The following is a 14,740-nucleotide window of genomic DNA, read 5'->3' as shown; positions in this document are numbered from 1 at the left end:
GTAGACCAGGCTGGCCTTGAACTCACAGAGATCCGCCTGCCTCTGCCTCCCAAGTGCTGGGATTAAAGGTGTGCGCCACCACGCCCAGCAAATAAATTTTTTTTTTTTAAAAAAAAAGAAGCATTATGGGGCTGGAGAGATGGCTCAGTGGTTAAGAGCACCAACTGCTCTTGCAGAGGACCCGGGTTCCATTCCCAGCACCCACATGGCAGCTACAAACCATCCTTAGCTCCAGTTCCAGGGGAATTAGAAGCCTTCTTCTGAGCTCTGTGGCATTGCAGGACACAGGTGTACTCATATACATGCAGGCAATGCACTCATACACATCGAATAAAAATAATAAGCCGGGCATGGTGGCACACGCCTTTAATCCCAGCACTCGGGAGGCAGAGGCAGGCAGATCTCTGTGAGTTCAAGGTCAGCCTGGTCTACACAGTGAGTTCCAGGACACCTGGGGCTACAGGGAGACCCTGTCTCAGACCAAAAAAAATAAAAATAAAAATAAAATAAAATATATTTAAAAATTAAAAAAGCAGCACCAAAAGACTCCCAAATTTAAGATCAATCTAGCCACCTTCCCATTTGCAAACTCTCAAACAGGCCAAGAACTGCACTACTCTGGCCTGATCTACACCATTAAGCCCAGACTGCTAGAACTCACGTGCTCCTTTCCATTCTCCATCCTCTCCCACACCATCCCTTCAATTCTAGAGCACTCACTCTATGTGAGGGGCCTGCAGGCCATAAAAGATCAAGCAGAACTGCTTTGGAGCGAAGGAGGAAATGCCAACATGCAGCTATTGCTGTGTAGTGATCATGCACATTCTGGTGAGGTGGCCAACACTCCACACATCACACCCAAGCAGAAGACATATGCACAGTTGTCACTTTACCAGAGTCTTCTTCAGACTGGGCAGAGGTCACAAGGGCAAACTTTGTGTTATAGCGTGCTTTCTGCTTCTCGTTAAGCATATTCCATTGGGATCCAAGCAATTCTTCAATCTCCTCACCTGAAGCATCTGGGTGCTCAGCAACAACCTATGAACACAGAAAGGGGATCAATGAGAAGTCTACACATAGAGAACTCACCATTATTTACACATTAAATGCATGACCCTTTAGAACTGTGTGGCATTTTTATTCCCATATCACAGAATTAGGTCCCAAAAAAGTCTCAAAGTAGCACAATAACTGATGCTGTGATTCACTAAAAACGTGTACAGTGAAAATAATGTAAATAAGAAAATATATACTTTTCCAAAATCACTAAGTCACATTTAAGGTATCTCTGGAAAAATCAATAGCAGATCAAATTGTACAAAAATGCTCCTCTTGCCAGCTATAGTTGTCACACTTCATCTTTCAGTCCAAGTCATGGACAAGTTGGAAAGACAGTCTACCAACAAGCAAGTCTCAACTTTTGTCCCAGATAGGCCAGCACGAAGACAACAGTCTGCACAGCCAACAGGCTGATGGACACTGACTGAAGATCAGCACCTAGGAATGTCCTAAGCACAGTCCCTCCACAACCAACCAACCAACCAACCAACCAACCGACCAACCAACCAACCAACCAGGAATCTGCATTTTCACAAGTCTTCTAGATGGTTCACATGCACAGCAATATCTGACCAGTGGCCCTCGACTTTAGTTACAAATAGCAATAACCCTAAGCGTTAAAGTCTATGGTATTTAGATCCTGCCCAAGACCAATTCAATCCAGTGTCTGACATCTGTATTTCAAAGGTTTTTTTATGGGTTTCTAACAGACTGCTCAATTCAAGAAGTACTGACAGAGAACAGTCACAATGACAAACTCATGGTAAGCTCTGCAACCCATTCCCATCCACCACCTATTTCAAGAAGTTCATTAGATTTTGTATTTGTTAACGGCTGAAAAGTTAGAAACTGAGTTCAGTCACCAGATCCCATGTAAAGGTGGAAGGAGCAAACCAACTCCACAAAGCTGTCCCCTAATATCTATTAGGTACACGATGGCATGAGTGCCCATCCACACCCACCACACACACACACACACACACACACACAAATAATAAAATAATAATAATAATAATAATAATAATACCCGGTGCCTCAAGATCTGGTCCTTAACAGATTCAAGACCAAATTGTTTTTCAAAAGCCTTAGGGGGCCGGGCGTGGTGGCGCATGCCTTTAATTCCAGCACTCAGGAGGCAGAGGCAGGCAGATCTCAGGGTCAGCCTAGTCCACATAGCAAGTTCCAGGTCAGCTGGGGCTACAGGGAGACTGTCTCAAAAAGACCAAAACAAACAAACAAAAACCCTGGGGGTGCTGGCAAGATGGCTCAACAGGTACAAGTCCTTGTCACACAGGCCTGATGACTAGAATCTGTTCTCCAGAACCCACAAAAGGGAAGAACCAATTCCCAAGGGCTGTTCTCGGACCTTCACATGTTTCTGTACTAACTTCATATCATATATACAGATACACAAACACACAAATATTAGAAAATTTTTTAAAAGCCTTGGGGCACCACTACTCCCAAAAGAAGAGAATCAACCAAGAGAAATTGGGAGATGCTCCCAAATTCAAGGTTGGACAACTGACTACGGAACTGACACATCTGTAGTAACAGGCTAACAGTTACACAAACAGACACATCATCCTTTTCTGACCAGCATATGAAGCCAGCATGAAGAGCCCTATGGGCCTCACAGCCACAACTCCAGGCTTGAGTGAAGCAGGAATTGCTGGGACACAAGCAAACTCAGTGTGCACCTTCACCTCATCTACACTGCTCTCAATAATTCTGATCTATGCTTTCAAGCTCAACACATCTCTTACAAGGGCTGTCTGAGATCAATGTGGGTCCCCAAAAGCAAAAAGGGGGTATTCTCTGAGCAGTGGTCTAGAGTCTCAAGTAACCACCTTTCTGTGGAGAGAAGCAGCCTAGAACACACACTGGAGTGAGACTGGCTGGACAGTTTCCACCTGGTATGGCCCTACCCAACTTCCAGAGCATGAGGGCACACAATTCCAGCTCAGCTGTCAAATACTGGTGGTATCCATTCGGAACTTATCATACCCTCCCCACAGCACACCTGCCATGGTGACCATCCACACACTGCTGAATGCTTTTTACTACTTCAAATGTAGCTGGGCATGCTGGAGCACACCTTTAGTCCCAGCATTCAGAGGCAGGTAGATCTCTGTGAAATGGAGGCCAGCCTGGTCTACAGTGTGAGCTCTAGGACAGCTGGGGTACAGGGAGTCTCTGTCTCAAAACAAAAACAAAAAATCCAAATGTGACCCTGACCATGTGTCACTATGTGACACTAGGTGTTAATACTTCTCTGGGCATACTTGGCTCCCTGGCAAAGGCATGTATCTTCTCAGCTGACCATCTACCCTTTTTGATGGACACAGGCAGCAAGGTAGGCATAACTACACAATGGGTATGTAGAACATTTCAAACTTTGTACAAATAACAGGATCTACGTATCCTTCAGCAGCTTGCTTTCTTCTTCTATATCTACCCCAAATTCACTTTGATACATAATATCCTGAAGAAAAGTACCAGAACTATCACTTGTTGACAACTTTTTAGTTCTGAATATTGTAATGCTTTCCTTGGGTAAGGCCAAAATTATTCTAAATATCTAGGAGTAGAATTACAGAACAGAAAGCATATCAGCTTCACTAGATTGCTAAATTTCTCTCAAAAACAGGTCTGATAGATGATCCCTACCAGCACTGTAGAAGAATTCTGTTCTGCTCATCTTCTCACCCCCAAGTAGCTACAAGTTCATCATCTGTTGCTCAGATGATAACTGTAAAATACTGTTCATCATAACATGAATTTGCAATTAATTCCCTGCTAATGTGTGGGGCTGAGCAACACTGACCTTCTTCTATAAACTGCCATTTTCACAGCCTTCCCCTTTTGTCCCTCAAGGTTTTTTGGCCACAAATCTTATATATGGTGTTCTTGGCACATAGTCTCCATTTTAAATAGTTCCTTCACAATATGTAATCAGTTTGGCTTATTTAGGAAATCTCTCCCTCTCCTGAGATGGCAAAGCTCCTCTTCCATGCTGACTGTGATTGTGATCCCAGAATTACATGAGTGCAGCCATCCCACCCAACTAGCCTGCAACTCTTTCCTACTGATCTCCACATGTTCAAAATCAGCTTCTGAACACTCTAGTCTGCGTGTCTGCAGCAAGAACATCACTGCTTTAATAACAGAACTTCCTATGAAGTCAGTCTAAGACCTCAGTACAAATTCTCTTCAAATATGGCCATACCAGCATCCACTCACAAAGTATACAAAATTTCTAGGAGTTTGTAACTGCACTGAATTTATAGATTTTTATAAATGGAATTGATAACTCCAGAATATAGAATTTTCCTATCTCTGAATATATCTCCATTTATTTAGGCCTGCTAAAATGCCAATTATTTTTCTCCAAAGTCATATACACATTCTCTAATATTTGCTCCTAGTACCTCATATTTTTGTTTTTCCTATTAGTGGCATCTTCTTGGTATCACGTCTTCTGTTACTAACCTGTGCATTTACTAACATTATTGAACTCTTACTGACTCTAAAGATTTCCTGTACACACGTGTTCTCTGCTTTTGAAGAGGCAAACAATGACAACTTTCTTTTTTTTCTTTTTATTTCTTTTGCTTACCTTAAAACACCAGCCAATGTATTTAAAACAACTTTTAATAACTGGTAAGGCAAACTGTGATTTTAAAGAGAATTCTGAAGTTTCATCAATAAATAAGGATCCTTGTTGAAAATTTTTGGCAAATATCCTTCAGTACATTAAGGTATTTTCTACTATCTTTTTAATGGCTCAGTGGTTAAGAACACTGGTTGTTCTTGCAAAAGACCTGGGTTCAAATCCCAGCACCCCCATGGAAGCTAACAACTGTCCATAACTCCAGTCCCAGGGGATCCGACGGCCTCTTCTGACCTCCTCTTCTGACCTCCATGGGCATTGCACGACAAGGGTGCACTTACCTACATGCAGGCACTACACGCATACACATAAAATCAAAAAAAAAATTTTTTTTAATTTTTAAAAATATTATTTTTATTTTATGTCTACAAGTATACTGCCCACATGTATGTAAGTGCACCTGTGTTATGCAGTGTCTTGGAAGTCAGAAGAGGGCATTGGATTCCCCTAGAACTGGAGTTAAGGATGGTTCTTAGCTGCCATGTGGGTGCTGGGAATCGAACCCAGGTCTTCTGCAAGAGCAGTCAGTGTTCTTAACTGCTAAGCCATCTCTCCAGCCCTTTTTTCTACTATTTTTAATTAAAAAAATATTTAATTGGTAATGGGAAGGAAGGTGAAAGAAAAAAACTGCCAAGTTCAAGAACCCAAGAACAACAGTGGCTACATAGCAAGTCAAGACCAGCCTGAGATAAATACTGAGACTTTACCTTTTTTAAAAAAAAAAAAGAAGCACCAAATTTTAGAAAAATTTTTTTCTCCATCAGTAATCATTTACTCTGCTATACTAAAAATCATAGTCACATATTTTCTAATATTAAACTATGATTAAAAATCATAGTAACATATTTTCTAGTATTAAGCTTTGCATTCCCAAGAAAAGTCTTTCTGGTTCTTTATTTTTTAGACAGGGTCTCTCTATATAGCCCAGGCTAGTCTCAAACTCATGATCCTCCTGCATCAAGCCTCCCAAGTGCTGAGATTATAGCTATGCATCACCACACCCAGAATAGTCTACAGGTCCCTCCTCAAGACATCATTCAAACACTCTCTGGAAGACTTCCCATCCCGCATGTAGGGAACAAAAATACCATGGTCCACAGATCTGTTACAATACCCATAACCTTCGGTTACTCATCTCCTCAAATCCCTCATGATCCTGCACTGTGCCATGCTACCTACCACAAAACAGGTGCTGGGTAAACATCCATTGGCAATGTTTGGGAAACATATTATTTCTTTAAAAAAAAAAAAACTTTTGTTAGATTTATTTAGTGTGTATGTGTGTGTGTGTTTGTGTATGTATGTGTTTTATATGTGGGCACACATGTGCTATGATGTACAGGTGTAAGAGAACAACTTGCCGAAGTTGGTTCTCTCCTTCCACCATGTAGATCCTAAGGATCAAACTCAAGTCATCAGGCTTGATGACAGGTGCCTTAACCCACTGAGCTATCTCACTAGCCCAGATACTATTTTTTTTTTTTATGATATACTTATTTTTTATTTTATGTGTATGGGTGTTTGTCTGCTTGTATGTATGTATACCACATGTGTGGCCTGGTACCCTCAGAGACTGGGGGTAGGGTGGGGGGTGGCATTGGATCCCCTGGAACTGGAGTTAAAAGTGGCTGTAAGCTACCATAAGAATACCAGAAACTGAATGCAGGTCCTCTGCAAGAACAGCCAGTGCTCTGAACTGCTGAGCCATCTCTCCAGCCCTCATACTATTTCTTACTGGTGACTTTCATATGGATTTGGACTTCTGAACAGAAATTCACAAAACAGTAAAATTCAAAAGAACACTATAATAAAAAGGGCTTTGTGTCTGAAGATTACAAGGAGCTTCAGTTCCTTATAATGGCAATGAGCTTTATGCTCCAATAGATCATGGTAGTTTATACTATAAAAAATAGAAAGCTATTTAAATTATTTAATCATTGATATATTACTATCCTTTTAAATATTATGGAAATATATTCAACATATTCAGTGCTAGTAAATTCACCATCTTTAAGTAAGCATGCCCCACACTAAAAAGAAAATGCTTGCCAGGTGTAGTGGCACACACCTTTAATTCCAGCACTTGGGAAGCAGAGGTAAGAGAATCTCTGTGAGTTTGAGGCCAAGGCCAGCTGGCAAGTTCCAGGCCAGCAGTCTCAAAAAGATAAAAAAAACAAAAAAACAAAAAAACAAACATGCTCAGTAGAAACTGGACGTCAAGGATAATAAGCTCAGCTTCCAGCTAAGGTGCCAGTGAAGCCCACTCTGGCCTGCTGCTGCGATCTTCCCACATACTTGGGAGGAACATGGCAGCAACCAAGACCACAAAGGTAAGTGTCTTGCACCCAAGGGTCAAAACGCCTGTCTCCAGGCATAGACACTACATCTAAAATCTAAACGAGGCTTAAGCAGACTGCTAATAGAAGACTCCTCCTGAAGGGACTTTAATCAAATTTGGAAATTCTGTAGCATGAAACCACTCAGAACCCAAAGTACTGACCTCATCCCTGTGCTTTTGACAAAAGACCAAAAACTGAGATGCTGCATCTCCCCTTCGGCTCCGTGGAGCTGAAGCCAGGGCCTTCTTCCTTCCAGGAGGAGATCCTACTCCTCTCTTGGAGTTGGCCTCGGTCATCTTTTGAGGAGTACTCTTTTCTGTGGCAGGGTCACTCTCTTGGTTCTCAGCAGAACTAGACCTTTTGGCTCTTCGTCTTCTCTTCATAGGAACACTCTCTTCTCTTATGGATCTAAGGTCTGCAGCAGTTTCTTCACTGGCCCCTGAAGCGTCTGCTATTTCTCCCAAAGGTTCCGCAGCAATGCCGGCCTCCTTAGCCACTTGAGGGTTGAGGTGCAGCTGGTCACCCACATAGAGAAAGGTGAACTTGGCTTTCCGCTCTTCCACTGACAAGCTCGCAGCTTCCTCTGCTTGAACAATGCCCATTTCCCACTGGGCTCTCAATCTCCCTGAAATAGGTTTCAACAGCTAGAAAAAGATAAAGCACTGTAAACTTTATTGCATTAACAAAAAAGGTAACTCATTTAAAGTCACTTTTTTTTTTTTTGGCTTTTTGAGACAGGGTCTCCCGGTAGCCCCGGCTGGCCTGGAACTCACTCACTATGTAGACCAGGCTGGTCTTGAACTCAGAGATTCACCTGCCTCTGCCTCCCAAGTGCTGAGATTAAAGGCATGCACCACCATGCCCGGCTAAAGACACTTTTATAGTATCAGAGAAGCTTAGAAATGAAAAACTATAAAAACCAACTAACTTAGGTTTTAGATATAACTCAGCTGACAACTATTGTTTTTCTTTTTTTTTTCTTTTTGGTCTTTTTGATACAGGGTCTCCCTATAGCCCCAACTGGCCTGGAACTCACTATGTAGACCAGGCTGGCCTTGAACTCAATGAGATCTGCCTGCCTCTGCCTCCCAAGAGCTGGTACTAAAGGCATGCACTACCATGCCCAGCCTTTTCTTTGTAAAAAAAATATTTTATCTTTTATTAATTTTATATGTATGAGTGTATTGCCTGCACGCATGTAGGCAATACACCTGTATCATGCAATGCTCATGGAGGTCAGAAGAGTGTGTCAGGTCCCCTGGAACGGGAGTTTCGGACAGTTGTTAACTGCCATGTAGGTGCTGGGACTCAAACCCAGGTCCTCTGCAGAGCAAACACTGCTCTTAACTGCTGAGTCATCTCTCCAGCCCCAACTATTGTTTTCTTTAAACTAAAACTCAACTCCAAGCCAGGCCTGGTGGCGCACACCTTTGATCCCAGCACTTATATCCCACTCAAAAAAAGACCAAAAAATAAAAAATAAAAATCAACGCCAATAGCTTTAACTAATGCTAACTACGTTTAACTATGAAAGGAAATCAAATTAGAAAACAAGTGTTTCCAGGGGTCATCAAATAAGTAAAAGAAAAACAGCACACTTGGGTAAAAGTAAATGACAAACATAAGAAGCCATTTAAAGCAACCATAAAGATCAAATACAATAAACAATAAGAATTAAAATTTTGGTTTAAAACCACACTAAAGGAACATCTATCACCTTGATTTTCTCAGCTTTTGTGGGTGCCTGCTTGGCACTTTCCTGGCATAATTTTTCAAATTGTTCTTCTCCTTCAAAAGCAACAAGGCTCTTCTCAAATATCCAAGCTCTTTCTGGGGCATCACCAAAGAACTGTACATGATACTGACGTGCACTCTTTTTCTGACCTGATTTTAAAAGTAAAAAGTTAGAACACAAACATTAGAATCTGTGACGAAATTAAGCAAATCTACTACTGTTTTGAAATTAATTTTCTTGGTGCTGTCTGAGCTTATTAATCTCAAAATGAATCCTACCTTTTTATCCCCAATATATTCCATGCCCTAGAGGAAAATTCACTAACCAGAAATTCAGATAAGACATAAAGCAGAGAGGGGGAGAAACCAAGCACACCCCTTCATCTCCTTCTCAATGTCTTCTTAACAGACTTCCAAAAGACAGGGCAAGAAAAGACATCAGCAAATGGGCACTTCCATAGAGAATACAGCAGCAGGGAAAATTTGGACTCAAGTTCTCAGCCCTACCGGCTGACCATCTGGCTAGCCCTTACTTAGAGAATGGAATGAGAGCACTCACTGCCTCTAAGAGCAGCTGCAACCACAGGAAACCCCTTTATACATCCTCTGATGTCACACTTAGCTGCAGAAAGAAACATCTTCTCAATGCAGAAGAATGAGCAAAGAAACTACTGGCCCCCAATCTTTCAGATTCTGCTGAGGTTGAATGAGAGGTAGAAGATGGGTAAGCCAGTCAAAAAGGGCAGATTTCTATACCAAGAGGAGGGAGAGTGATCTCTAGCTCCTGTCCCCTTGTACACAGAACTGGTTACAGGAAACCAAAGGAAACTTACTGGATAACAAACCACCCAGAAGAAAAAAACCTCTTCATTGCATCTTTCAAAGTCTCTTCCAGCTATATGGCTCACAGTTGAGTCCAACCCTCTAAGCAAAGGTGGCCAGGTGTCAAAGCTTTTCTTTCATGGCCACAGCTCTGAATGCTATGCTGACACACAAGCGGAACACAAGGACCTAGGACCAGGAAGTCTACTGCACAAATTAAAATATACAGGAGGTTTGTAGGCAAGCTTTGCAGAGTCAGATACAAAAATATAAGACAGGGCTGGAGAGATGGCTCAGCGGTTAAGAGCACTGACTGCTCTTGCAGAGGACCCGGGTTTGATTCCCAGCACCCACATGGCAGCTACAAACTGTCCTTCACTCCAGTTCCAGAGGAATCCGAAGCCCTCTTCTGACCTCCGCGTTGCATGACACAGTTGTACTCACATACATGCAGGCAATACACTCATACACATAAAATAAAAATAAAATATATTAAAAAAAAACTGTAAGACAAAGATATGCAACAGAGAAACTCCTTGGTTTTTTGTGGGTTTTAATATTTTTATTTACTATCTTAAGTATATGAGTATTTGCCTGCATATAAGTGCACTGTGTCATGCCAATGCCCACAGAGATCAGAAGAGAAACTGGAAATGGAGTTCCATAGCTGCCATATGGGTGCTGGGAATCGAATCCAGGCCCTTTGAAAGAGCAGCAGGTGTTCTTAATTGCTAAGTCTTCTCTCTACCCCTATTGTTTTGTTTTTTGAGACAGGGTCTCCCTGTAGCCCCAGCTAGTCTGGAACTCACTATGAAGCCTAGACTGGCCTCAATCTCAGAGATCTGCTTGCCTCTGCCTACCAAGTGCTGGGATTAAAAGCATATACCACCATATCCAGCAGGTATCAGAAATTTTAAAATAAGAGCTGGAAAGATGGCTCAACAGTTAAGAGCACTGGCTGCTCTTGCAAAGGACCTGGGTTCAATTCCCAGCACCCACATGTTGACTAACAACTGTCCTAACTCCAATTCCAGGGGAATCTGAAACCCTCTTCTGACCTCCAATGGGCATTGCATGACACAGGTGCACTCACACACATGCAGGCAACACACTCATACACATAAAAAAAGAAATTTTTTAAAATAAAATACAAAAATAAATTCCATCAAGAAAGTTTAAGATAAGAAATCTCCAAGAGCCTCTAATTGGGACAGCAATCTGTGGCTATTTCTGGAGCCAGGATGATCCTCAGCACCCAGCACTTCAGCTAGCACTGCAGGCTGGCAGCCAAGCTCAGGGCATCCCAGCTGTCAGATCTATAGAGAAGGAAGATGAATGAGCAAGTCCAGCTTGAAGTCCAGTCTGTCCTTGGCCTCCAAGCAAGAAAAGAACTGGACTGAGAAGTGAGGCCAGGGCAGGCCATATAAGCAGTCTGTGAAAGAGCCCAGCAAAGTTCCAACAACGAAGAGACCTTGGTTCCAACCAAAAGGGAGCAAAAATAAGGGTGCCACGAGACCTGGAAAACTGCCATAGCTCCAGGGAGAAAACCAGGGGCAGATCCAAAAATCTGGAGGAGGAAAAGGAGAGCATCTCACAGGAGTCCTCAGAGGAGAAGCAGTGACCACATGTCAGCTGCTCCCTGGCCAGTGAGGAGTAGCTTTCCCCTGGGAGAGGTTGCTCCATTCCCAGGCCCCTCCAGTTCCCATCACACACCACTGCACCACTGCACCAGCTGAAGGCTCTGTGGAGCTGCCTACCACTTTCTCCTCTGTGGGAAGCAGGTTTTGGCTTAGTCTGGTGTCCTCCCCATGAGCACACCTGCACTCTCCTGACAAGGCTAACCTCCCACGTAACCAGTCTGTCCTGCTGCATCCCTCCCTTGGGTTCTTAGTTTGGAGGCCCCTTCTGCTTTCCCAGCTTCCCTGTAGAGAGGCCTGGGAGCAGCCCCTAGCCTTAAGAGTCCCAGTTCCACCTCATTCTCACAAGCCCCCTTGGGTAAACAGGAGGTGGCAGCAGGTGCAATCAGTGCAGGGGATGCTTAGATCCCAGGATGTCCCCAACCAAACTGTTACCAGTAGGACTCTTGGCCACTTCCACCCCACTTTACCCCAGTTCCTGCACTAGGTGGGGTAAGCACCTTGGACTATATGTAGGACAGGTGTTGGAGGCTGTAATCACCTTGTCCTCACCTGGGATCTGGTACCTAGTGCAGTAACAGATGAAAGTCACCACCTGAGTGAGCTCTCGGTCACCCAAGGCAGGCTGGGGGAGCTCCCTCACCCCCGTTTCCACTCTAGGCTGTTGCCCTTCCTGCAGTGGGGCACTAATAAAGAGCTAGCTATGTCCCCTATACTCCCTACCCACCAAAGCTCTGGTTCATCTTTTCCTGTTTACAAATTACCTCTGGACGCTTGTGTTTGTTTTTTGTTCTTAGATACCCACTACTGCTGCTGCTAACAGGGCAAACATTCATCCTCATCACCTCCCCCAAGTTACTAGAGGGGAAGGGGGCCTGAGGTTCCCGATCACTCCAGGAAAGGTGGAACGCTGCCCCTAAGAGATGCAGCAGACTGGGGGAGGGAAGCATTTTGATCAGAAAGGACACAGAAGCCACTTTCTTGTCCCAGCCTGGGACCCCCCCCCCTTTCTGGTTTTCTATTTGCAGTTATTTGAATTTAAAACCAAAAACCAAAAAAAAAACAAGCCTGGGGGGTGTCTCCTAGAGAGCAGAAAAAGATTAATATGAACAGTCTCTATTCCTCTAAGAAACTGAGAGCCCAAGAGGTTCGATAACAGTTTTCAGAGGGAAAAACTGAAAAACAGAAAAGAATTCACTTAGGTTGGGGATGGTGATGCACACCTTTAATAGTATGTGAGAGGCAGGCAGATCTTTGTGAGTTTGAGGCTAGCCAGGGCTACACAGAGACCCTGTCTCTGTCTCTCTCACACATACACACACCACATCCTTTTAAAAAGTCAGATATGACCAGGCATGGTGGTGCACACCTGTAGTCCCAGCACTTGGGAGGCAGAGGCAGGCGGATCTCTGTGAATTCAAGGCCAGCCTGGTCTACATAGTGAGTTCCAGGACAGCTGGGGCTACAGGGAGACCCTGTCTCAAAGAGACGAAGAAAAAAAAAAAAGGTCAGATATGGCCATAGACATGCCTGTGACTCCAGAGCTGTGGAGCAAAGACAAGAGGACAGCGAGGGCTTGCTGGCTGCCAGCCTAGCTGCAGGACCAGTGAAGACTGTCTCAAGGGGGGGAAGAAGGCAGAGACTGATCAAGCAAAACACCCAATGTCTTGGTCTCCACATAGGCCTTCACACACACACACACAAATGTGCACAAACATCACTCATGTATACAACTTGTGTGCATGTACACGCATCTACTTAATTTATAAAATACTCATTTTGGAATAAGCAGTCATTATACACATAAGTATAATTTTTGTCACAATATTTGAAGATAATCCAAGGTAAAGGCTATGTCTCCTTTAGCACCAGTTCAATCAGATCGAGTACACATTTAGGAGATGAATGTGCCACATCTGAACTAGTCGCCCACATTGGGCAAAGCTTCATAAGTGGCTAGAAGGGGCACTTAACCTACAAAGCATGTGAAAGAAACCTGCGGATCAAAAAGGTTTGGCACAGAAGATGAAAAAATAGTCAAAAATGTAGTACCTTTAAGTTTGGTATGGTTGTGAAGGAGTGGATCAGCAGAAACCATGCAAGGCCACCAAGGGTAACCTGACACTTTGGACCATACCAAATCACCCACATTGTACTTCAAGTGGTCTCTGTCTCTGCCAGTGTTTGGACAGGACTCCTTCTTAACAGGAATCTGAAAGTGATCAAAGACAAATATTAAAATATCCAGTAACTTCCATAAATTTAGCCTTCTATCAGTAAGAGCTCAAGTATTAATGATGCTGAAGGTTCAAAACACACATGGAGAGGCCTGAGGTGAGGCTCATTGATAGAGCACGTGTCCTGAGTCCAAGCCCCAGGAGCATGCTCCCCACCTTTGCTATCGCTTTGTCACAGCTGCTGTCTCTCACTCTCACCTACAGCATTATTACAGTGCCTGGAACACAGCAAGCGCTCACCATTACAAAGAGCTCTATAAATCTATCTCCTTGCCCTGGTGGGACAGTCTGTCATGGTGCTTTATTCTCAGAACCCTAAATCCATACTGTCCCCTACCCCAGCTACATATCTGATAGTCTTTGAAAACATGTACCTCATCCAACATGACAACCCTCTGTGCTAAGGCAGGGACCTCATTCTAGCATAGCCAGCAATCTGTACCCAAGTAAGCATGGGTTCTGAGTGCTCAAAGCTCCTTGAAACTCACAGCTTCTCCATCTCTGAACATGGGCAACCTGACCATCTTCTCCAAGGGCAGTTCCTCCCTGAGCTACTCTGGGTTCTGCTCTCTAGCTGGATAACCCTCAAATTTCATTGGCTGTTATAGATTTATAAGCAAGGCAGTGAGGGCTGGCAGAGACATTTATTATACACGTTCAACCAGTGTAAGCACTCAAATGACTGCATAGAATGTTTTACCCACTGTGGAGGAAGAGAGCAATTTCCTCAAGTTCCAACCAAATCAAGTGGCAGGATTAGGATAAAAGGCCAGGTTTCTGAAAACATGCACAAGCCTCTTCTGCTGTGAAAGCACAGGTTCACTACAGTCACAGTCATGTCTGAAACCTACCCAAGAACACTATTCTGGTCTTTTAAAAAGATTCACCTTAAGACCACCCATGGTAGCACATGCCTTTAATCCCAGCACTCGGGAGGCCATAGGTAGGTGGATCTTTATGAGTTCCAAACCAGCCTGGTCTACAGATAGTTCTAGGCTAGCCAGGGCTACATAATGAGATGGGAGGGAGGGAGGGAGGGAGGGGAGGGAGGTTGGTTGGTTTACCTTTAGAATTACATTAGCAAAAGTGGAACCACTCCTCAAAACTGTTTTAAAGCCTTAAAGTGCTTCGTGGTTTTAAGGATTTCAAGGAGATTCCAACTGTTCTTCATCTGTGGCAATCCTGAACAAAAATTCACAACTACAATTTTTTTTTTTTTTTTTTGTTATTTTTAAAAAG

At 43.4% G+C, this 14,740-nt stretch overlaps 1 protein-coding gene across 3 annotated transcripts in view; it reads right to left on the bottom strand.

Annotated features, from left to right (window-relative positions):
• The window catches only part of Nsd2 (nuclear receptor binding SET domain protein 2), an 88,962-nt gene that overhangs the window by 51,046 nt on the left and 23,176 nt on the right, over positions 1-14,740 (bottom strand). For all 3 annotated transcript variants that reach the window (XM_008841835.3, XM_008841834.3, XM_029567700.1), the window contains 4 exons: positions 13,317-13,476; positions 8,789-8,955; positions 7,233-7,715; positions 894-1,038 (listed from right to left, as the gene is read on the bottom strand). In XM_008841835.3, the coding sequence (XP_008840057.1) occupies positions 894-1,038; positions 7,233-7,715; positions 8,789-8,955; positions 13,317-13,476 (955 nt within the window). The remainder of the gene's footprint in view (positions 1-893; positions 1,039-7,232; positions 7,716-8,788; positions 8,956-13,316; positions 13,477-14,740) is intronic.

This window comes from Nannospalax galili, unplaced genomic scaffold, assembly GCF_000622305.1.
Source record: "Nannospalax galili isolate Female #2095 unplaced genomic scaffold, S.galili_v1.0 scaffold101, whole genome shotgun sequence".
Taxonomy (NCBI): domain Eukaryota; kingdom Metazoa; phylum Chordata; class Mammalia; order Rodentia; family Spalacidae; genus Nannospalax; species Nannospalax galili.
This window is presented reverse-complemented; position numbering and strand designations above follow the sequence as displayed.